Source organism: Callithrix jacchus, chromosome 20, assembly GCF_049354715.1.
Source record: "Callithrix jacchus isolate 240 chromosome 20, calJac240_pri, whole genome shotgun sequence".
Classification (NCBI taxonomy): Eukaryota; Metazoa; Chordata; class Mammalia; order Primates; family Cebidae; genus Callithrix; species Callithrix jacchus.
The window spans coordinates 45,706,320-45,729,377 of record NC_133521.1 but is presented as its reverse complement, the minus strand read 5'-3'; the positions used below and the strand labels follow the sequence as shown (position 1 = coordinate 45,729,377).

At 55.8% G+C, this 23,058-nt stretch overlaps 1 protein-coding gene and 1 pseudogene across 32 annotated transcripts in view; both read right to left on the bottom strand.

Moving 5' to 3' along the window:
- The window catches only part of BANP (BTG3 associated nuclear protein), a 156,490-nt gene that overhangs the window by 9,748 nt on the left and 123,684 nt on the right, over positions 1-23,058 (bottom strand). For 16 of the 32 annotated variants that reach the window (XM_035282155.3, XM_078357950.1, XM_078357953.1 and 13 more), the window contains 3 exons: positions 16,148-16,213; positions 9,732-9,875; positions 4,867-5,478 (listed from right to left, as the gene is read on the bottom strand). In XM_035282155.3, the coding sequence (XP_035138046.1) occupies positions 5,407-5,478; positions 9,732-9,875; positions 16,148-16,213 (282 nt within the window). In that variant the 3' untranslated portion in view covers positions 4,867-5,406. Of the gene's footprint in view, positions 1-4,866; positions 5,479-9,731; positions 9,876-16,147; positions 16,214-20,168; positions 20,190-23,058 lie in introns of those variants that run through there. The other 16 variants (XM_078357955.1, XM_078357956.1, XM_054248593.2 and 13 more) reach the window with 5 other exon arrangements.
- LOC144580610 (uncharacterized) lies at positions 9,889-16,141 on the bottom strand (annotated as a pseudogene).

Below are 23,058 nucleotides of genomic sequence, written 5' to 3'. Positions count from 1 at the left end.
GTCTTTGCTACTGTGAGTAGTGCTATGGTGAAAATACACGTGCATGTAAGTTTAGTCACTGTGGAAGACACGTGGCGATTCCTCAAAGACCCAGAACCAGAACGACCATTTGACCCAGTGGTCCCATTACCGGGTACACACCCAAAGGAACAGAATTCATTCCATAATAAACATGGCAATTTCCACGAAAACCTCTGCTTGGATTTTCACCGAAATTGCACTGAATGTACCATTTAGAGAAAAATGATCGTCTTTGCGATGCTGAGGCTTCCACCCACCAACAGGCTGATCCTCCTCCTTTTCCTTTCAGGTTTTCTTCACCTCTTCCAGCTTTCCGTCCCAGACAGCGTTAGATTTGCTTCTCCATAGTCTAAGTTTCTCAGTGTCCATAGTAACATTGGTAAGTGATCATTACTGTTTCCGGAATTTAGAAACATAATCGGGTTTTGTATGCTGGCCTCGTGGGCAGCAATCTTGCAAATTCACGTGCTTTGAGTGGTTTGCTTGTGGGATCCTCGGGGTTTTCTTCTCATGTAACCGTGTCACCTGCAAACACTGACAGCTTCGTTTCTGGTTTTCAAGATATTCAAGCCTGCTTTTGCTTTTCTTGATGCAGTTTTGCTCTTGTTGCCCAGGAGGGCAATGGTGCCATCTCAGCTCGCCACAACCTCCGCCTCCCGGGTTCAATCAATTCTCCTGCCTCAGCCTTCCAAGTAGCTGGGACTACAGCACACGCCACCATGCCCAGCTCATCTGGTATTTCTAGTAGAGACAGGGTTTCTCCATGTTGGTCACACTGGTTTGAAACTCCCGACCTCAGGGATCCGCCCGCCTTGGCCTCCCAAAGTGCTGGGATTACAGGGCTGAGTCACCACCTGCAACCCTTTTAAGCCTCTTTTTTTGCCTTGCTGTGCTGGTGCATCGCTGTGAGGGGCAGCCATCTTTGTTACATTTCAGGGAGCAGCGGGGGGTGGCAGGGGCAGCTCTGCACTTTCCATCCTTGAGGGGGTTGCTTGTAGATTTCTTATAGATACCTTTGATCAAATGAAGGAAGGTCCTTTCTATTCCTGGTTTGCTAAAGGTTCTCTGAACCCATTTACGCCTGAGGTCACGTACTGCTTGGCAATGACCTCAAGCAGTAGGATATAAAGACCTCCCACATGCTTAGCGTTCCAATAATGGAACACTAGGTAGAATTCATCATGCATGGGCACTGAATTTTACAAAATTACTTTTCTGCATTTATTAAGAAAACCATATAGTTTACCTCTTTTGTTAGTGTGATGGATTACATAGGCTGAGGCAGGAGAACTGCCTGAACCCAGGAGGCAGAGGTTGCAGTGAGCCGAGATCGTGCCATTGCACTCCAGCCTGGGTAACAAGAGTGAAACTCCGTCTCAAAAAAAAAAAAAGACTTTTGAAATATTATACCAACCTTGCATACCTGAACTCAACCTGGTCATGATATATCATCCCTCAGTACCACTGGATCAGGCTTACACGCGTTTCGTTAGGGCTGCTTAGCATGTTCAAGAGAGACACTGGCCTGGATTTTCTGTTTTTTCTGTGAAACATCCTTGTCGGGTTTTGGTGTCAGGGTTACACTGCCTCATAAAACAAGATGAGAACTGAGAGCCTCGTTTTTACTTTCAGCTATGAGGAAGACTTTAAAAAGACTGTTACTCTTTCTTAAACAGTGAAATGCTGAGCCTGGAGTTTTTCTTTGTGACAAGATACAGGTAAGATTTCCTAAAGATACAATCCTGCACATGTACCCCAGAACTTAAAATACATTAAAAAAAAAAAATTTCCTAAACAAGTTTTTTCCTAGTAATTTGTCAACTGCATCTAACGTTTCCGACAAACATGGCATTTTGAGACAGCCTCGAGTCTTTATGTCTGAAGGGTTCACAGGTTCTGACCCTGTCATTTGTGCCTGCTCTTACCTGACTGGTGGACCAGGGCTGTAGAAGCGCACAGTCTTCTCAAAGAACCCACTTTGCTTTTATCGGATGCATCTACCCTATGCTCTGTGCCTCACTTCATTCATTTTTCCCTGTCTTTTAACTTTCCTCTATCACAACTGCAGATGTATTCCCCGAATTCTGATCAATTTTGTCATTCAATGTGTCCAGTTTTCTTATCTGACCTATGGGTTATTTAAATGTTATTAAGTTCCCAAACATTCAGAAATTTTCTACTTTTCTTCTCATTAATTTTTGCCTTAATTACATTTGGTCACATTCTGCAAGCCCCGACCTGTGGCACTGAGATGGCTTCATAGTCTGCTGGGTGGCAATTTGGTAAAGAGCTTGCTTTCCATGCTGTTTCTGACACATTTGTCATAGTGAATTCGAGGACTTAAAATTGCGTGGTCCTTGGCCGGGCGCGGTGGCTCACACCTGTAATCCCAGCACTTCAGGGGGCTGAGGCAGGCGGATCATCTGAGGTCAGGAGTTCGAGACCAGCCGGACCACAACATGGAGAAACCTGGTATCTATGAAAAATACAGAATTAGCCAGACATGGTGGCACATGCCTGTAGTCCCAAGTACTTGGGAGGCTGAGGCAGGACAATTGCTTGAACCCAAGAGGTGGAGTTTGCAGTGAGCCGAGATCATGCCATTGCACTCCAGCCTGGACAACAAGAGAAAAACTCTGTCTCTTTTGGAAAGAGGAAAAGCAAGGAAAGAAAGGAGGGAGGGGGGAGGGAGGAAGGATTGCATGCCCCTTCCAGCCTTTTTCTGCAGGACAACACAAACAATTCACCTCCCCCCTTCTTCCATGTCCCAGGTTACACAGCAATGATTTCCAGTATTTTGTTTGTAAAGTGTCAATGAAATGACGGATGTGTGTTTATTATTCTCTCTGTCCATGGCTCCATCTTGCTCTAGGCACCTCCCCTGGATTCATAATATTCCTGCTCTTTAAGAAAGTTCCTAACAATGCCCTAGAAAGGAGGTGTCATTGGAAATGACATTTATTTATTTATTTTTTTAAAGACAGGGTCTCGTCCTGTCACCAGGCTGGACTGCAGTGGCATGATCACAGCTCACTACAGCTCCAACCTCCTGGGTCGAGTGATCCTCTCACCTCAGGAATCCGAGTAGCTGGGACCACAGGTGCTACCACCACGCCAGCTCATTGTTTTTGTACATTTTTTTTGTAGAGTTGAGGTCTCACTCTATTGCCCAGTCTGGTCTCTAATTCCTGGGCTCAAGCAATCCTCCCACCTCAGCCTCCCAAAGCGCTGGGATTATAGGCGTGAGCCACCGCACCCGGCCTCAGTTCTTGTTTATAAATTTAAGTATCACTGAATTCTTTATTTTTGTAATTTTGAGATAATTTATATACCAACAAATTCACCTTTCTAAGTGAAGAGTTCAGTGACTTTCAGTGTAGAGCGGTGCACACATCACCGCTAATTCCACGACATTTTAATCACCCAAAAAGAAACCCCGTGCCCACTCACAGTCACTCCCAATCCCTGGCAACCAGGAATCTGTCTCTCTGCAGCTGTGTTTTCTGGGCATTTCACGTCAATGGAATCGAACAGTAGGTGGTCCTTTGCACACGGCTCACATGGCGCAGCCCCTCGCGTTATGGCCGGACTGCAGCTCTTGTCAGTGTTCCGGCTTCATGTGACGCCTCATTCTCGGGAGTCTGCTCTGTGTTCATCCTTCGTGTACTGATGGAAACCCGCTGGGCACATCCAGGCACAAGTGCATGTGTGGCAGCTGTCTTCAGCGCTCTGGATGGGTCCCTACGAGGGCAACTGCTGGGTCAGTTGGTAACGTGTCACAGCATCCTGCACGACAGGTTCACCGAAGACCCAGCCCTGCGCCGAGCCCTCTCCTCCGTGCACCAGTGGCTTCCCCGCCACTCAGCACCCAGGGTGCCCACGCCTGGTACCTGGCTTTCATCCCATTGCAGGCATCTGTCCTTTCTCTCTGGCTGCCATCAAAATTGTCTTTGCCCATGATAATGGCATGTGTCTAGGCGGAGATTTCTGCTCTTTTCTTTCTCCTACTTGGGGTTATATACTCTGCTTCCTGAATCCGTTCAAGGCCTCTTCCTTCTCTCTTCTTCATCTTCTCCTTCTGGGACTCCAATCAGACGTGTGTTGTCTGACTGTCCATGCCCCGCCTCCCACTGGCCCTTTCTCACGTTTCTGTCTCCTGGAGAGTGACCAAGCTCTGGTGACCTCCAAGAAGGCCTGAGGCAGCGGTGCCTATCCTCAGAGGTGGCCCCACCACGATGAAAACACAGAACCCATGAGCACAGGAGCAGCGCATCCCAGGCCGTCACCCACAGGGGGACCCAGCCCAGGATCCTGATGGGGTGAGGCAGGCCGGAGCCATGACCGTCTGGATGGCAGTGCAGAACTCCTCCGAGAGAAAGCACGGAGCGGCCCTGCTGTAAGTCAGTGAACATGGCTCCATGCAGGCCCTTCAGGAGCCCCTAATGTAACTGCCGCCAGTGGAGGGCATGGGTGGAGCAGGCTAGGCCCAGCCGGTCACAAGGGATCCAAACTGCCCCCGGCACTTCCCTTTGCAGCTATTTTCTCTGCCTCAAAACACTGTTTACATGGGAAGGCCTGCCTCTGTGGCTGCCATTTCCTCTAGGGATCCCAGGACTGTGCCTTCCGGAGTGGGCAGAGGTCTGTGGTTTATGAGAACACGACATTCCACAGCTGTGTCCCAAACCAGGTTCCCCTGCAGAGCTGCTGCGACATGGAAACAGAACTCAGACTGTCCTGGGGCGGCCACACCTACTGTGTGCACAGCAGAGATGGCAGCAGTGTGGCCCCGCAGTCAGCGAGCCCAAACGGCTCCTCGTGCAGGAGGAAAAGCGTGAAGCTGCCTTCGTCATAAATACATTTTATTTCATTAGAAATGCATAATTACAGTGTTTGACAGCACTTCCCCTAGAAAAGGAGGTCAGCAATACCCTCAGAATGAGAACTGGCTTTGCAAACACCTGTCTCTTGACACTCAACAGAGCACACAGCAAAGGGCTCCTGCTACTCCCCTGGGATTTTTTTTTTTTTTTTTTCAAATTTTCTTTTTTGTTATAAACACCATAGCAAATTAAAAAAAGCTGTTTAAACAGAAAAATATCATAGTTCTTGATTTCCTGCGCACTGCGCCTCCCCTCGTCCTCCTACACCAACAGCACGACTCAGACGAAAGGGCCTCCGGCTGGGGCGGTAGGCGCTGCTCTTTTAGTGGACAGGACGCTTGCTTTTCCCCGCGGAGGCAGCAGCTGTCAGACGCACTTCAGCAGAACACGTGCAGTCGCTGCCTGTGCTGAAGCCGTGAGAGCGGGGCGCATGGGGGCCGGGCCATGGGCGGGGCCGGCGAAGGGCTCCTGGTGTCGTGGGCACTCCTGGTGCTGTGGGCACCGCTCACTGGATCTGGATGGCCCCGTGCTCCAGCTGCATCTCTGGCTGTAGTGTGGGCTGCAGCGCCTCGGCTGTCTGCAAAAGGGAGAAAGGACGGGACTTTCTAGAAAAATACCCAGTACTGCATAGCCTGGGGTATCACAAACAGCCAGCGACTTTCAGGCAGAATCAGACACACAGTGACAGCAGCATGAAGGAGCCCTGATGGCCCCAAGGTTCACCCGACTTGGGACAGAACGCACTTGGCTCCCAGCGGAACGACGCACACAGAACCCTGCACCCAGGGCAGCTCCGGTACAGCCAGGCAACGGTCCCCTACCCATGCGGACTCAGCCACCCCGGCCTGCTCCTGCTTCTCCATCTACCGCCTCACTGGGAAGTAACCCAGAAGCAGATGACATCCTGCCCTCCCTAAGGCATTTACCTGGAGCCTCGGGTGCCATTCTGCCTTTCTATAAACCCTGCTCCAATGCTTCAACAAAGTATTTTCGGGGTAGCTACGTTCCCTGCCTCAACCATGTAAGTTCTGGTCAATGAGTTACAGATATGAAAAGGACTTGAGGTACACAGTCATAGCTCTATCTTAAAATAAGTTAAAGGAGGCTGGGCACGCTGGCTCATGCCTATAATCCCAACACTTCGGGAGGCTGAGGCGGGTGGATCACTTAAGGGCAGGAGTTCAAGACCAGCCCGGTCAATATGGTGAAACCCCATCTCTATAATAAACGCAAAAATTAGCCGGGAGTGGTTTTGCACACCTACTAGGGAGGCTGAGGCAGGAAAACCACTTGAACCCAAGAGGCAGAGGTTGCAGTGAGCTGAGATGGTGCCACCATTCTCTAGCCTGGGCGACAAAGCCAGGCTCCGTCTCAAAAAACCATAAATAAAAAATAAAGGAAAAATATGTAATGCTGGAATAAGTCACTCATTGTCCAGCTCAGCCACACGGAACATGCCCCAAGTGGAAGTCATCAGTCTAGGGCTTCTGTGCACACTCCCAGAAGCTGCGGCTGGAGGGCTGGGCTCAGCGACCACAAAGGAGGAGGCAGGAGAAGCCACGAGCCCACGGCCAAGCCCACGGGAGGCAGAGGCCCGACGACTCCCACTACAGTTTGTTTTAGTTTTTAGGGACAGGGTCTTGCTTTGCTGCCCAGGCTGGAATGCAGTGGTACAAGCACAGCTCACGACAGCCTCAATCTCATGGGCCCAAGTGACCCTCCCACCTCAGCCTCCCAAGTAGCTGGGACAACTGGTGCACACTGCCATGCCAGGCTCCCCCCCCGCCCCCCGAGACAGAGTCTTGCTGTGGCACCCAGGCTAGAGGGCAGTAGCACGATCTCAGCTCACTGCAACCTCCACCTCCTGGGTTCAAGCAATTCTCCTGCCTCAGCCTCCCGAGCAGCTGGGATTACAGGCAACTACCACCATGCCCAGCTAATTTTTTTATTTTTAGTAGAAATGGGGTTTCACCATGTTGGCCAGGCTGGTCTCGAACTCCTGACCTCAGGTGATCCACCCACCTCAGCCTCCCAAAGTACTGGGATTATACTGTGAGCCACCACGCCCGGCCCCAGCTAGTTTTTTCTATGTTCTGCAGAGACAGGGGTCTCACTACATTGCCCAGGCTGATCTTGAAGTCCAGGGCTCAAGCAATGCCCCTGCCTTGGCCTCCCAAAGCAGTGGGATTACAAGCATGAGCCACGGCACCCAGATGAGGCTGTGCTTTTTCAAGACAAGTGTCAAATGACACTCGACAGAGTATTCCCCAGACGGAGGAGGCGTCTTCCGGGGTAGGATGAGGGGCCAGCACAAGGACTGTCTCCCAAGAGCCGGCCACAGCCCAGAAGGCCTAATGGGAAAGGCCTCGTGGGAAGGGGTGAACCTGAGATGGAAAGGAGGAGCCATGTCAGGGCCCTGGGGTGGGTGGCTTCAGGCCACAGGAGGCTGGGGTAGGAGGGCCACTGCCTGGGATGCAAAGCCCCTTCCTCCGGACAGCCGGAGAAGCAGCTGGGGACTCGGGTGCATAGGGACAGTGGGGCACAGGTCTGGGCTGGCTGAGAGAGACGCACTTGCCATCCAAGGACGGTGGCCAGCCCGTGTTCCAGGCAGAGGCTGGCGGAGGCACTGCCCCTGCTACAGATGGCACAGGGAACCCGTGATACCACAGGCCACCCTGCATGTCTTCCCCCACAAATGGCACCCCCTACCCTCCCAACCCACAGCTCCAGGGAACAGGCTCACGGTCCACTCTGAGGACTGGCCACCCCCACAGGCCAGCCACCTGCCTTCCCTCCTAAGGGAACCCCATCTCCTCAGAGCCAGGCCCTCACAGCCGAGCCACAGGTTTTCCTAGAATTAGCTCATGTGTGTAACTCTGCTCTGACCAAGAAAAGATGCAAGGCAATTCCTGAGCACAGCTGGGAGTGGGGGCTTCATGTGGATAATGAGACTCAACCAGAAACCCGCCTCTGTCGGGTGCCGTCATGCCTGCAGAGTCGCCATGAGTCACTTCCTAGTGAGGCAGAGCCAGCCTGAGGACAAGCTGAGATGGTCAGGCAGAGAGCTGGGCCCTTGGTGACGAGCTAACAGAACCTGCAGCCGCCACGCCTCGGACAGACAAGTCCATCCAGGCTGGGGTTTTCTGCAGGAAAAGCAGCGCAGTGAACAGGTGTCTTCCTTAGCCTTTAAGATGGATCCCAATTACAGTGTTCACGTGGGGCCTGCCAGGGAGGCCACAGTGACACAGGAAGCTAGGGGTGTAAAGACCAACCGTGGGACACAGGTTTCTCCAATTCTTAAATCTGGAAAGGGACCAGAAACTTAGAATGCAGCGGGATGCCAAGGCATGGCCCCCACATCTAGATGACCAGGCACAGGGTCTCACGCCCTCCCACAGTGCTGTCTGGAATGGCACGAGGGGTCAGCATACGTCCCTCAGCACAAGCCGAGGCAGGCGGGCCTGGACTGTCTTCATGGACAGGTCAGGTTCACCCCATATGAAAGAAGCACTGCCCAACGAGTTCGCCTTTGTCCCCCGCCTGTCTTGTGTCCATGATCACCCTTCATGTGCTTCCAGCCCGTCTCCAGCAGGGTCAGTGACGGTGTGGAACTGAACAATGCAGACTACAGGGCGGGCCCATGCAGGGGCACCACACCCATGGGCAAAGGGTATAGGGTGGGCCTGTGTTGGGGTGGGGGGGGACTACACCCATGGGCACAGCAGGAAGGCTCAGCAGGAGGAGGGGCCAGGCCTTCAACAGGATACAGGTCCTTAAACATGGCCCACAGCTGTCCCATGGTGAGTAAGACCTGAGTGTCGTCTGAGCACAGATATCACATGGCTGCCACAGCTCAGGGGCTGCAGAACTGCCCAGCCTGGCCACCGCGTCGCCCTGGTGAGCGTGGGCTCTACTGAGCCCATTTCTTCAGCAAGCACCTCCTGAGAAGGACCCTCTCCTCCAGAGGGCCGAGGAGCACACCTGCCCTCAGCAGTGCCCAGGGAGCGGGAAAGGCTGCTCAGACATCTAGGATTTTCATTCTGAGCATTCAAAGTGGATGGCATCAAGACCCAGGTGGATCACCAGCTCTGGGGCCACAGAAAGGACAGGAACAGACCAGAGACAGTGGCCAGAATGTCCCAGAAGGGCTGGGAAGCAGCCATACTAGCCTAGAGGTAGAATCAGGACAAGGTTCTGGCTGGGCACATTCCCAAAGCAGGAGGCACGGAGGCTCCCGGACACAGGACTGCCTTCTGCCTCCCATATTCAAGGTAAACAGCAGCCCGTGGCGTCACAGGAGCTCTTGTCTGGGCCTCAGACACACTGGTCATTTCAGCACAGCCTCTCCCTGGGGAGCTATGGCCAGCGAGTTCTGGAGATGGTGGAGTGAGCCCGCCAGGCCATCCACAGAGCACAGCAGCCCTGGGCTTTGTTTCAGTAGATGCTGGGCCACGATGGCCTAAAGTACTGACTCGGCCCCAGGCTGAGACCTTCAACAGTGGGGCAGGGAGCTCTCAGGCTGACGGGGTCCCCATGCTCCCAGCCCACAGGACAGGGCTCTGTGGAGGGAGGACAGGGCAGAGCTTCCCTTCTGCTCCTGAATGTACTAACATTTCCACAGGAGAGTCTTAAGCATCAGCTGGAATTTGGAATGAGGCAGGATCTACCCTCTCTCTTCACGTTCATGGTGCGTGAGACGAGCCCTCATATGGGCATCCGTGTCCAATCATGCACCTCTCCTGGTCACGTGCCCTCCACACGGAAGGAGGCATGAGAAAGCCCCGCAGGCCCATCACTGCACAGTGTCCCGGCGAGTGGCCCCAGACTCACCTGGGCCCCGGCCGTGTGGTCACCCACTGGCGCCAGCTGCACATATTGAACCTGGATGTCGCTGCCCTGGAGTGGCGAGCCGTCCACACCTGCCGCTGCAGGATCCGAGGAGGCCACGGCGATCAGCTGGGCGCCCTGCAGCACCTGGAGAGACACGGGGCTCGTCAGCAGCACGGCCCACGACCCACACGGCTCCAGAGACCACAGACCCCAGCCCGCAGGCACTGTCCCCGGAGTGGCAGGGACACTGAGGACTCTCAGGGCATCCCGTCTCCCCATCACTTTCCAGTCGTGCTGGACCCAGTGAGAGAGCGCCGTCGAGTCTCTGTTGCACCTGCAAGCTCCCCCCCGAGCACCCAAAGAGTGGACAAAGGGGAAAAAACAGCAAGGCAGAGCTTCCAGAGAGCAAACGCAAATGCCATGGGGCCTCCTAGAAAAATCCTCATGGCAACCACGAAGGGCACCAGCCCTCTCACACTGCCAGTCAGGGCTAAAATCTAAGCCAGGACCATGAGCGTGAGGCTGAGACCCAAACTCTCCCCATTCCTGAGGCTGAGTGGCCTCAAGGGCTTGGGGGTGCAGAGGAGCTGTTAGTGGGCACTGAGAACCCAGGAGCAGCTTGCAGGAAAGCAAGGCCCAGCTCCAAGAAGGGCAGAAATGAGTCCTGGTGACAGAGAGTCCGGCTGACCCTCCCGACGCTGCACTGCCTCCCAGTGTGTGGGATGAGAATGGGGGACAGGTGAGGCCCCTGGGTGGGCTCTGGTGACCCCATCGCTTGTGAGCACCCAGGTCCATTTCCCACCCAATCCGCCGGGCGCTCCGACAGCCAGGCAGGCAGCCCCAGGACCGGGATGGCAGCAGGTGGGCGGTCCCATCTCTGAGGGCACTGGACATGAGCCATGGGCTCTTCACTTCAGGGGCTGCATCCCACCCTGGAGAGCCAGGAGATCCACCTGCACCTTACACACAGAACCTCACGCTGTGCACTGAGTCTCACCCAATGACCCTGGGTAGAGCTGCAGCCCTGTCGCAGTGCGCCCCACCCCATGGAGCCTGGCCGCAGCCGCTGTCCCACGGGACCCGCCCTGGACACCACACCACACATAAAGCCAGCACAGGACCCACAGACACGCTGCACAGACAGCCCGGACCAGGCCTTTCAGACTTCACCCACGAGTGCTTCTAAAAACAGTTCTGTCTCTAAGTGAAGTTCACCTGAAATGTTAGAAGACAAGCCTTTTGAAACTACAAAGCATATTCACCCTAAACTGAGGTTAGCAAAGCAAACCTGCTGCCTGCTTTGTACAGCTGTGAGCTGAGAATGGCTTCTACATGATTTTTAATGACAGCAAAAAAGGCAAAAAACTCTTTTGTGCCACATGGCAACTCTAGGAACCCCCCTCTTCAGTGCGCGCCTACAGGCCCGCAGACCCCCATGCGCCAGTTGGTCACGACCCGAGGGCCATGCCAAGCAGCTGAGACGGAGACTGGGTATGCCACCCAAGCTGAAAACCCCATCCCCCTGGCCCTTTACAGACAAGCCTGGCAACCCTGCCCGCCACTACCTGTGAGCACTCCTACCTCAGGGGACCAGCGAGCCGTCAGAATGACCCCCAGGAATGGTCGGCCTTCCACCTCAGGATTTTGTCTGACAGACAGTGTACAAGGAGCAGGGCCAGAGTGAGACAACCTGCTGGACTGTGGGGTTCCTTGACCCGAGGGCCCCTACTGCAGAGGCCCTCTGAGTCCAGGTATCAGACAGCGGCCCGGCATGGTCCCAGGCTCCATTCATTGTGCAGCCGGCCCTTGAACACCACCAGGGTTAGAGGCACTGACCCCTTGTACAGCTGGAAGGCACGGACTGCCTTTGACTCCCTGAAACTTAACTACGAACAGCCCGTTGACCAATGGCCTTACCATGCCAGTCAGTGAGCAGACATTAGTGTGCTAAGCGTGCCAAGTGTGCCATCTACCGCGCTCTTCCAGTAGAGGAAGCGAGGGAAGACGCAGTGTGCAGAAAAGCACTGGGAAGAGGAGACACGGCTGCTGTCCCCTCAGAGGAAGTGGATGGTCATCAGGACCTTCGTCCTCACCATCTGCACACCGACTGCGGCTGGGGGAAGAGGGGAACAGGAGGAGCTGGCCTTGCTGAGTCAGGGCAGCTGAGGCAGGAGAGATGGAGGAGGTGGAAAAAAAGGAGGCAGACACGCCCCGTCTCATTGTTATTAAAAAAAGTCCGTGTCTAAGTGGATCCTCAGTTCCAGCCCGCACTGTTCGAGGGTCAACTGTGGTCTCCTTAAGGCACAAGCATCAGTCTTTGGTGAGGGACAGAAAGAGCGGAGCGTTGTGAAGTGCACGCACTGATGCCAGAGCTGACAATGGGGCTGCTGGCCCTGGGGTCCGGGTGCCATTTACGGATGAGAAAGTGGGGCCTGGACAGGGATAGGGGCGGTTTAGGGGCTGGGCTTCCATCGCACAGCAGGTGGGGCAGAGTCCATGCAGGAAGCACCGGGGTCCCCAAGGCGCCCTTCTGGGCCACCACCATCCATACTGGAGCAGCGTGATTACCCCTGGTCTCCCTCCAGCCTGTGTCTTTGAGAGGGAATGGAGAGAGACGGCAGGGACTCTGCGAGGGGGCGGCTTGGGCGTGGGTCTCTACAGGTTCTTAGAAAATGCAGCCTGTGGCTCTGAAACAGCACTCTAGGTTCCGATGAGCTGCAAAAGTCTAAGACTTCTTTAACAATGAATTTATCAGCAGGAAAAAAAGCGGCTCAATGAGGTGACTGTGTGGCCTCCATCTTTCTACTGACGCGAAGTCAAGCAGGCGGAGCTGCTGGTGCGCCGAGGAGGAGCGTGGGACACAGCTGCCCCTTCCCGTCACCTTTGCAGGCCCCGAGGTCCCACAGCCACAGCACACCGTTCAGAACACAGCCTGGCGACAACCCACTGAGGTTTCTGGACTCTGTGTCACAGGATGGGGCAAGTCCACTGGAGCACCCTCCATCTGGGTGCAGGGGCAGGGGCAGGAGAGCAAGCAAGTCCCTGTCAGCTGCAGAGACACTGGCTCAGACCTCGAGGCTGGGCACAAGGGCGCCCAGGAAGGTGGAGGCCCTGGAAAGAGAACCTTCTCGAGGAAGTAAGGGAGAGCAGACATTCCTGCCGATGTGTGAACTCAGCAGTAACTTCTCAGGGGTACCGGGAGCAGGCCAGGCAAGGTGGCAGCTGCAAGGGGCTGGGGAGAGTCGTTCCACACTAGGCTCCACTACCCGCCCAGGCAGTCGCTCTGTCCCGGGTGGATCCTGCCCCAGACCCCGGGTTGGTGCCTGCCGGAGGACGCAGCCAGCAACCACAGTGCTGGGCTCTTATGTGAGTCCTACACAAACTGTTTCCCACTCATCACGGCACAGGCACACTCCTGGTCCCAAGAAAGCATCCTCAGGGGCCGTCCCAGAGGTGCCCCAGGCTGTGAATAAAGCCAGCTGACTGGACCAGCGTTTCTTAACTCTTCCTACCAGGCCAAGGCCCGGAAAACTCCTGACTGGCAGGAAATGGTCTGTGCAGTGCAGGAACCTGACTGGTAATTCCCAAGTGCCCACCCACCTGCCCGCCTCTCCACGACAGCAAGGAGACCCTGGCACACACCCAAGGTTCCCACCAACCAGGTGACTGCCAGGAAACCCAAGCCTGGGGCGAGAAACAGAGGAGCACACAGCAGGCCCGCACCTGCTCCGTCCCCAGAGCTCTGCAGGGGCCACAGCAGGGGGCCTAGTGGGTGATACTTTCCATTTTTCTTCAGGCACCTGTCCACCCAGCTCTAAACCACGTGTGAAAACGGAAAAGCAGCTCATGGCCACATGCAAAGCAGCACCTTCCAAGCACCTCCTCACCCACCACACACGCGGCGTGTCGTGGACTGATGAGACACAGAGGTGGACAGCGTGGGGGAGGGCAGGTCTGTCAGGGACAGAGGGGGCATAGACACAGTGGATGCTGCACTATGCTCTGGAAGGCAAGGCTCAGTCAGGAGCTTTGTCGGGCCCCTCATCTCAGGGTGTCACCAGGCAGGAAGGACAGAGTGAGGACACTGACAGGTTGGGGTGGAGACTGGGGTTCATCCCAGGGTGGTGCAGGGTGACGTCAGTGCGAGGGCGGCTGCCCATTGCAGGGTGAGCACCGTGGGCCCCAGGAGGGCCAGGCACTGGGGAGTGGCTCTGAATGGGGATGGCAGCAGCTGAACCACTTAGATTAGGGAATAATGCCAAAGAGAAGAAAAGATTCTGCAATTCTGGCACAAATACCCACAAAGTATCTCAGATCAGGTTTGGGCAGTGGCAGTACAGCAAGTGAGGTGGGGATGGCCTAGAGCCCCTCAGGACACAGCCCCTGGGTCCCATCTAGAAGGCACGCAGCAGGGCGCAGGGTCACAGCCTGGTTCCAGCTTGAGTCCCCTCCCTGAGGGAGGCCCCAGCACAGACGAGGTGTGGGTGGGAGCCGGTCAGCACGGGACGGAACACCTGGGGAGACACTGGCTGAGGGCCGAGAGGCTGAACAACGGTGACACCCAGCACCCGGCCCCGTGGCTCTGGCCCCCTGGGTCCCATGACACCGGCCACACATGCCAGCCGGCCGCTCACTGGCATCGCAGCCAAGAACACACTGACTGGCAGGTGACACAGGGCTGTGCAAGGTCAAAGGGTCAGCAGCTTTGGGGTCCCCCACACGCCTGGGCCCTAGGACCATGTCACGTGCTGTGTCCCCAATACTAAGTAATGAAAAAGAGAGTAAGCATGCATTCCTATAACTGGGTTTCCAGGCGAGTTCAAAACTCAGCAAAAAGTCTGCCTGGGACTTCCATCCACAAGTGTCTAAGCCGCTGCGGAAATGTGCCCCGGCAGTGGCTCTGACTCTGCTCGGCAGTCACCCAGCCTCGCATGCCACTGCCAGCACCGCTGCCTCCTCCGCCCTAGAAGACCCTCGAGTCTCCAAGGGAGCAAGAGCAGGAAGGAGGCCGGCACCGTGGGGAGCTGGGTTTTGAAGGCCGACGGCAAAGACACACAGGCATCTAGGCAAGGGTTGGCCTTTCTGGGACACAAAAGAAAACTGAACAAACGCTCTAGCGTTTGGAGTTTCCAAGAATCTATCAACAGAAACTTGTAGCTTCCTCCATGACTTACGGGGTAGGCTTTTCTCATTTCTGCCTCGAATCTGCAATTTTCCAGGTAATGTAGTTTTGCTTTATGTGAACAACACAGCTCTGCTGAAAATCAACAGAATTTTAGGAAAAAGGAGCAGGAGGCGCTTGTTTCTGGAAACAGAGGCCACGGCGGCAGAGACCGAGCCGAAGCCGGCTTCCTTCGAGCCCCTTCACCAGGTGGCCAGGCCCGCAGCGCCCAGCAATCCACAAGGCAGCACCAGTGCCACAGAGAGGAACGACACAAACTCCCAAGTTTCACTCAAAGCGAAATTGCTGCCCGTTGGTAACGTCAACCTCTAGGTGAGGAATATTCCCTGACTATTCACTTCCCGTTAACACATTTATCGGGCAGTCAGTTCCACGTTTGTGAACCTCATTTCACAGTCTGAAAGTGTGTACTCTGAGGGTCCCCCTGGCAGGCAGGCCTTGCATGAGGAAAGGCTCTGAGTCCTTGGTGCTCTAAGGATGTGTCAGGGAGAAGCCTCATCCACCCCGTGGCCACCTCGAGTGGTCACAGCTCACCCTGCACCTGCTACGGGAATGGGACAGCGGAGGCGGCTTGGGCAAGGTCCCCGGTGTGCAAAAGCCTCAGGCGCAGACACACACCCTCTCCCACATTCCTGTGGCCACCGAGAATCCTAAGCTGGGCAGCGGGCCCAGGAGGGATGGGAGGTGGAAGGCAAGTGTGACAGAGGGTCCTCCCAGAGGGGAGCTGCTCCGCTGGGGACACCATGGGTCTGCGATCCAGCAGGCCTCCCGGGATTGGGGTGCCCTTCCAGACCCCACTGTCTTTGTGCTCTAGATGAGCAAGCATGCAAGCTGGTCCTGCCCAGCAGCCCAGTTTTCCTGCATAAAAACAAAACCAGAACCAGCCCCTGCTCTCCTCCCTCCGAGGCTGACGAGTTCAGCCTGAGGGAACCACTGCCACTGGGTCATCAATTTTTAGAACAAAAGATGGTGAGAAATTCTTCCCTCCATTCCTGCAGGCGCATGTCACCCCAGCTGGCTGTTCTAGGCACGAAGACACCCTGTCCCAATCCCTGGGCCCTGTGAAGGTGTTATTTACATGGGCAAAGGGACCTCATAGATGTGGCTCACAGATCACCCTCACATGATTAGATGACCCTGGATGGCCAGGTGGGCCCAGTGTCATCACAGGGGTCTTTAAAGGCAGAGACTCCTCCCAGCTGCAGAGGGTGGGATGGATGCACAAAGGACTCACCTGGCCACTGCTGGCTTTGAAGACGGATGGGGCCAGGAGGCAGGGGATGCGGGTGGCGTCTAGAAGCTGGAAAAGGCAAGAAAAGGAATTTTCCCCTGTAGCCTACAGAAGGACCAACCCGGCCTTGCTTTCAGCCCACTGAGACCCAGGATGGGCTCCTGCCCTCTGGTAAAGCCAAGGGGTCTGTGGTCGTTTGTTATGGCAGCCACAGGAGCCTCCAGCCAGGTCCCTAAAGGGCTCTTGATTAAAACATCAAATTCCCAAACAGCAAAGGCCACAGAAACAGAAGACCTGGCAGTCGTTGCCTCCAAGGCGGGCTGGCAGCTGCAGCGAGGGCAATCACTCTTCTCCATTACAAAGAGTTTGCACTGTAGGAGTTTTTAAAGCCATAAAAAGATCGGAGGAGGGAAAAAAAAGAAATGTCCCCTATCACTCACATTTCACCGGTGGCCACTGGGCTCTAGCAGCCTCCCAGGGCCTCCCGAGAGCCTGAGGGCCGGAGCCTCAGGAGCTGAAGGCGGGGTCCTAGCTGTCTCCTGTCCCAGCCACAGGAGTGGCCTGGGGGCAACACCGGCAGCGCCCCCACCCGCATGCAGGCACATCTGGCACAGCCAGCTGTGGAGTCTCTGTGTCTGGCAAAAGCACCGTTGTTTTTAAGGGAGGAAGGCATGTCTAGGAGGGGTTCCCCAGGCCTCCAGTTGAGTGCCACGTGGTGCCACACAGGCGTCCAGCCTGGCAATGCCCTCTCCTCAGCAAAGCCGAGTGGAGGAACAAGAGAACCGAGGACAACCCGATTCTGGCCCAGACACCTGGCCGCGTCTTAGAAGCATCTGTCTATGCGAGGCAGGCAGGTTGTTTCCATGAGGAGCAAAATGTCAAAAGCTCATTCAAGGCCCACTCATTTCTTGAACCCTAAGTGAATGGACACATCTGTCCTCCAAACAAGAGCCACTCTCCCAGGTCCGTGATGCCACCAATGCTTTCAAGAGTGTGATGGAAGATGAAGCCACCATCCCTAACCACAGGTGACCACAGGGTGAGGGTGCAAGGGACACACAGGGCAGTGGGACTGCAGCCACAGAGACAGGTCCCGCTGTGGACGCGCAACGGCCACACATCCTCCGCCTTGCTGTGCACCCCTCCACTCTCCCCTGCTCTCCTGCACCCCTTAAGCCCCTGACACCTCCTGCCCCAGCCTTGCGCTCTGCTCCCTCTGAAGAGAGGCCCCAGCCGACCCCAGTCACCCAGCGCCGCTGCCTGCATGTGGTCGGCCCCCATGAGGACATGAGTTCCAGGGCAGCAACAGGGTCTGTGTCTTTGTTCCCACAAAAGCCCCGGCACCCCTTTCTTCAAATCTTAAGTGTACATTGTTTCGCTCATTTCTGAAAAGCTTACCAAAACAAAACCAACGTAGAAACATCTGAGAGTCATGACTTTCCAAATGCGCTCCCAGTTGAGGACATTTTCTACTGTTGTTTTCATTTACCTCTGGGGTATGCCGGCCTTCATAGTTACGGCAAAGCTACAAAGTTAGATTCTGAGGCTTGTGACGCTGTAACTCTTTCGGCGTAATGAGCTGCACGGATCATACGAAGAGTCACGTCACTGGCAATGCGGGCAGGAACACTGCTGTCAGGATGTCATGACATGCCTTCCACAGCCCAAGGACAGCAGAACCCTCTTGGAAATCAGCTCCATGCTTTCCTAAGCCTCAGTAAGAACAGCTGTGACCTGATCTCAAACCCACCTCTCAAGGGATCTTTTACAACGTAAAGTGATTACAAAATCATCACAGGAGGTTGTGCACGGAAATGACCAGCAGCCACCCCACAGAGGGGCTGAGAGTCCAGGCTGGGAGGGACTCACTTTCTCCACCGACCTGGTGGATTGTTTCATATTGTTGCCAAATGTGAATTTATTTTACAACGAAACGCCAAATTCCTGTTAACTAAGCAAAGACACAGAGCTGGGCGATGTGGAAGGACAGGAGGACCAGGAAGACAACACGATCCTCCTTCTGGGACCAGCGCCCAGGCGAGGGCAGAAAGCGTCCACACTGGGGAGGTGAGGGCTGAGGGAACAGTGCGCAGGCGAGGGCAGAAATCATCCATACCAGGGAGGTGAGGGCTGAGGGACGAGTGCGCAGGCGAGGGCAGAAATCATCCATACCAGGGAGGTGAGGGCTGAGGGACCAGCACCCCGGCGAGGGCAGAAAGCGTCCACTCTGGGGAGGTGACAGCTGAGAGGCAAGAGCCAAGGCTGTGGGCCTGGGACGCATGCCCACTGGGCATGAAAACAAGCGAAGCGGGGTCAGGAGCAGATCCTGCAAGGACAGCCGCGGCGCCCTCCTCTCTCTCCGCTACGCCGCTGCAGCCTGACGACACCTGCACGCACTGTGCAGCCTCTTAAAACACACTGGAGGCTGAGATATCACCTGCTCATTTAGACTTGATTTCAAATCGTAACGAGTGAAACTCAGGAGTCAGATCCTAAACGCAAAGCGGCAAGAATGACGTGGAGCCAGGGTCCCCCAAGAGCACTGCGTGCCCAAGACGAGTGCCCTGGGGTCTGTGCAGTGGACCCCGTGATGAAAGGAACCCCAAGTCAGATGCAGGCCATCGGGCGTAGTGCAGGCTGGGCTGAATTCCCACTTAGAGCCCAGCAACGAACGTCCCAACAGACTCAGGAATGCAGAAGCCACTCACTGGAATGGACAGTGTCCTCACTCCCAGGCCAGTGGCCAGAGACCACTCCTTCAGGCTCCAGTGATGCTGGCCTGCGGCTGAACCTGAGGCAGGCTTCCCAAAGGGTGGCACCTCGTCATCTTGACATAAGCTCAGGGACAGGGCTGCAGACACCTGCTACTTTCCCAGCTCCCTTCACAGGGCTTTCCCCTGAATATTTCTGAAACAGAGCCAATTATTTTCAGATAAAAGAAATCGGCAGGCTGGGCATAGTGGTTCAGGCCTGTAATCCCAGCACTTTGGGAGGCTGAGGCAGGCGGATCACCTGAGGTCAAGAGTTCAAGATCAGCCTGGGCAACATGGAGAAACTCTGTCTCTACTAAAAATACAAAAATTAGCCGGGTGTAGTGGTGCACGCCTACAATCCCAACTACTCGGGAGGCTGAGGCAGGAGAATCACTTGAACCTGGGAGGTGGAGGATGTGGTGGGCTAAGATTGCACCACTCCACTCCAGCCTGGGCTATAAGAGCAAATCTCTGTTAAAAAAAAAAAAAAAAGAAAGAAAGAAAGAAAAAAGAAAAGAAAAAAAAGCAAGCAGCAGAGAGTATGAACTGGGAGCAGTCTCCTGAGCGAACCCTGGCCTAAAAGCACTGCATCTGGAGCATACACATCTGGTTTCCTCTATCTGCCGAGAATGCAGAAATTCTGTTTAATGCCCAACTGAGGCAATGCCAAATGGTGTAAAACCTAAGGTAACTGCAAAGACTTTTCAGTACTGTCTAGATACAAAATCCTGAGTCTAACCAGGAATCCACTCAGATGCAGGGCAAAACTAAACACAGCCCACTACTCCGCATGCACTGAGAGGACACGCTGAACAGCGCCACGTGTGCGGACAGAACAAGGATGAAAGCAGCAATCCACAGGGCCGCCGGAAAAGCCAAGGGCTCCTGTACTGGTTTCTATCGTTTAGCTTTGAACCCGAGCTGTGAAGGTGTGAGAGCTGAGACTGTAACCAAGGTGCCTTTTTCAAATCTAGATATTAATTTCAAAAGTAGCTTCCTCACACTAGAAAAACGAGGTGATCAGAGAAAGAGGTTCAGGCCAGTGATGCCCCCAAGCCACCAAATGACCTAAAGTCTTTCTATGTTCCTAGAGCAAATGCCAAAAGGCCACATCATCACTCTTAAGCCTTTAAACCCATGGACGGGAATCCTAATACGTGTCCTTAAATTCCTTTTCTAATGCTTTCACTAACCAAGTCACCCATGAGTGGATGGTCAGAACCAGCACCAACAGCAGCAGGCCAGCACAGGCAACGGCAGAAACCCGCTCCTCCTGGGATCAGCCCTCAAGCCTGGAAAACAGGAGACAGTAAACAGACTCCCTGCAGACCTTAGGGTTTAAGTCAACCGATCAGACCTTTTCAGAAAACTGTCCTTCAGGCAAAAAAGGGTAAGTTTCAAAGCAAACAGGCTAACAGCTATCAGCCAGATTTACAGCCCAGAGCATGGCAAGACGCCTCAGGGGATCCCACGTTCCTGGCAAGTGGGACATAAAGCAGCCTCTGAGGCGCTCTGCACGGTTGAGCATGAACCTCAAGCACAGCCTTGAGGCAAAACAAAGGCTAAGACTTCACAGGAAAGAAGGTGGAGGCCTGCGGTGCTTGCCGCCCGCCCCACCCCTCCAGCTGGCGGCATTCCTGGGAGTGACCTTAGCCAGGTGTGTTGGGGTCTTCTGGCTGACTGGGGCAGGGTGGGGGACATTTAAGAAGGCAACCAAAGTCAACCACGAGGCCTCTGGCACTCCCCAAAGACCACAGACCTCCGGCTTCTGGATGGTGAGAGGGAGGGTGGGCCAGCAGGGCAAAAGAAAGAATGAGAAGAAAATAAGGGTGAATGTGAACGACAGTGCGCACGCCTCCCATCACCATGGCACTGCCCAGGCATCCCCACAGCGCGCACGCCTCCCATCACCATGGCACTGCCCAGGCATCCCCACAGCGCGCACGCCTCCCATCACCATGGCACTGCCCAGGCATCCCCACAGCGCGCATGCCTCCCATCACCATGGCACTGCTCAGGCATCCCCACAGCGCGCACGCCTCCCATCACCATGGCACTGCTCAGGCATCCCCACAGCGCGCACGCCTCCCATCACCATGGCACTGCTCAGGCATCCCCACGGCGCGCACGCCTCCCACCACCGTGGCACTGCCCAGGCATCCCCACGGCACGCACGCCTCCCATCACCCCATATGGCACTGCCCAGGCATCCCCACAGTGCACACACCTCCCACAACCATGGCACTGCCCAGGCATCCCCACAGCACGCACGCCTCCCACAACCATGGCACTGCCCAGGCATCCCCACAGCGCGCACGCCTCCCATCACCATGGCACTGCCCAGGCATCCCCACAGCGCACACGCCTCCCACCACCATGGCACTGCCCAGGCATCCCCACAGCGCGCACGCCCCCCACCACCATGGCACTGCCCAGGCATCCCCACAGCGCGCACGCCTCCCATCACCATGGCACTGCCCAGGCATCCCCACAGCGCGCACGCCTCCCACCACCATGGCACTGCCCAGGCATCCCCATAGTGCACACGCCTCCCACCACCATGGCACTGCCCAGGCATCCCCACAGAGCGCACGCCTCCCACCACCATGGCACTGCCCAGGCATCCCCACAGCACGCACGCCTCCCACAACCATGGCACTGCCCAGGCATCCCCACAGCACGCACACCTCCCACCACCATGGCACTGCCCGGGCATCCCCACAGAGCGCACGCCTCCCACCACCATGGCACTGCCCAGGCATGCCCACAGCGCGCACGCCTCCCACAACCATGGCACTGCCCAGGCATCCCCACAGCACGCACGCCTCCCACCACCATGGCACTGCCCAGGCATCCCCACAGCGCGCACGCCTCCCACCACCATGGCACTGCCCAGGCATCCCCACAGCACGCACGCCTCCCACCACCATGGCACTGCCCAGGCATCCCCACAGCGCGCACACCTCCCACAACCATGGCACTGCCCAGGCATCCCCACAGCGCGCACACCTCCCACCACCATGGCGCTGCCCAGGCATCCCCACAGCGCACGCCTCCCTCCACCATGGCGCTGCCCAGGCATCCCCACAGTGCGCACGCCTCCCACCACCATGGCACTGCCCAGGCATCCCCACAGAGCACACGCCTCCCACCACCATGGCACTGCCCAGGCATCCCCACGGCGCGCACGCCTCCCACCACCATGGCACTGCCCAGGCATCCCCAGGAAAGGGAGAGGGGCGGGTGGGGAGCCTGGCGACTGCCATCCAATTTCACGCTTCAAGGGCTAAGATGCCAGCCCCGAGCTGAGGGTGAGAAGAGCCTCTGTCCCTCTCCGCAGAAACAGCCCACCTCCACTTCCATGCACCCTCCAGATGGCACCGTTCTCCTGGCTCTGCTCATTTCTTTAACTTGGAAAACTTACCGTATGGCACAAAAAATATGCTTGACTCCACCATGATAGGGCAAAAGAATGAACGTCTAAAAACACACGATCCAACGTCCCGCCAAGCTCACCTAAGTCAGAAGAACCCGCACAAGACGGCTCGTGTGGCCAACATCAGCTATCTCCCTCCTAATGATGGGAAAACGTGGCTTTTAAACGGGGTCAGCCAGCCTTTCCCATCGCAGCCCTACAGTGACCATCCAAGTGAAGGGGGGACAAGCAGGCCAGGGCAGGCTGGGGAGACCAAGAGACACATCTTGCCAGGTGGGCCGTGCCTGAGGGCAAGACACGGCAGTCTCTGCATATGCTTCAAACTGCGTCATGCTTAGAAACACATGGCCTCACCACTCTTGCCAACAGGTGGCTGCCATGCGCTGGTGGCTGAAAGCACCTCGGTACACTTCCGGCACGAGCCACTCCCATGTGGGCACTGTCTGCCACAGCAGAACACCCCTCACTTGGGTAAGTCAGAGCACCTGCCATCTGCAAAGGAAGGCCCTGAGATGGACGGCGGTGACAAGCCAGCCTCACCACACACTACACAGAGAACCCCACCGTGTGCAAACCTCAGCCCTCCCAGGGTGCGTGTGCGCAGGTCTGGGGCCTGAATGCAAGTCTTTTCCACCAGGCTGTGGCTCCAGGTGACTCCACCCCAACGCCAGGTCTCAAATGCATCTGATCTAGGCGCATTCAGTGGGGTGTGCATGACCGTGCGG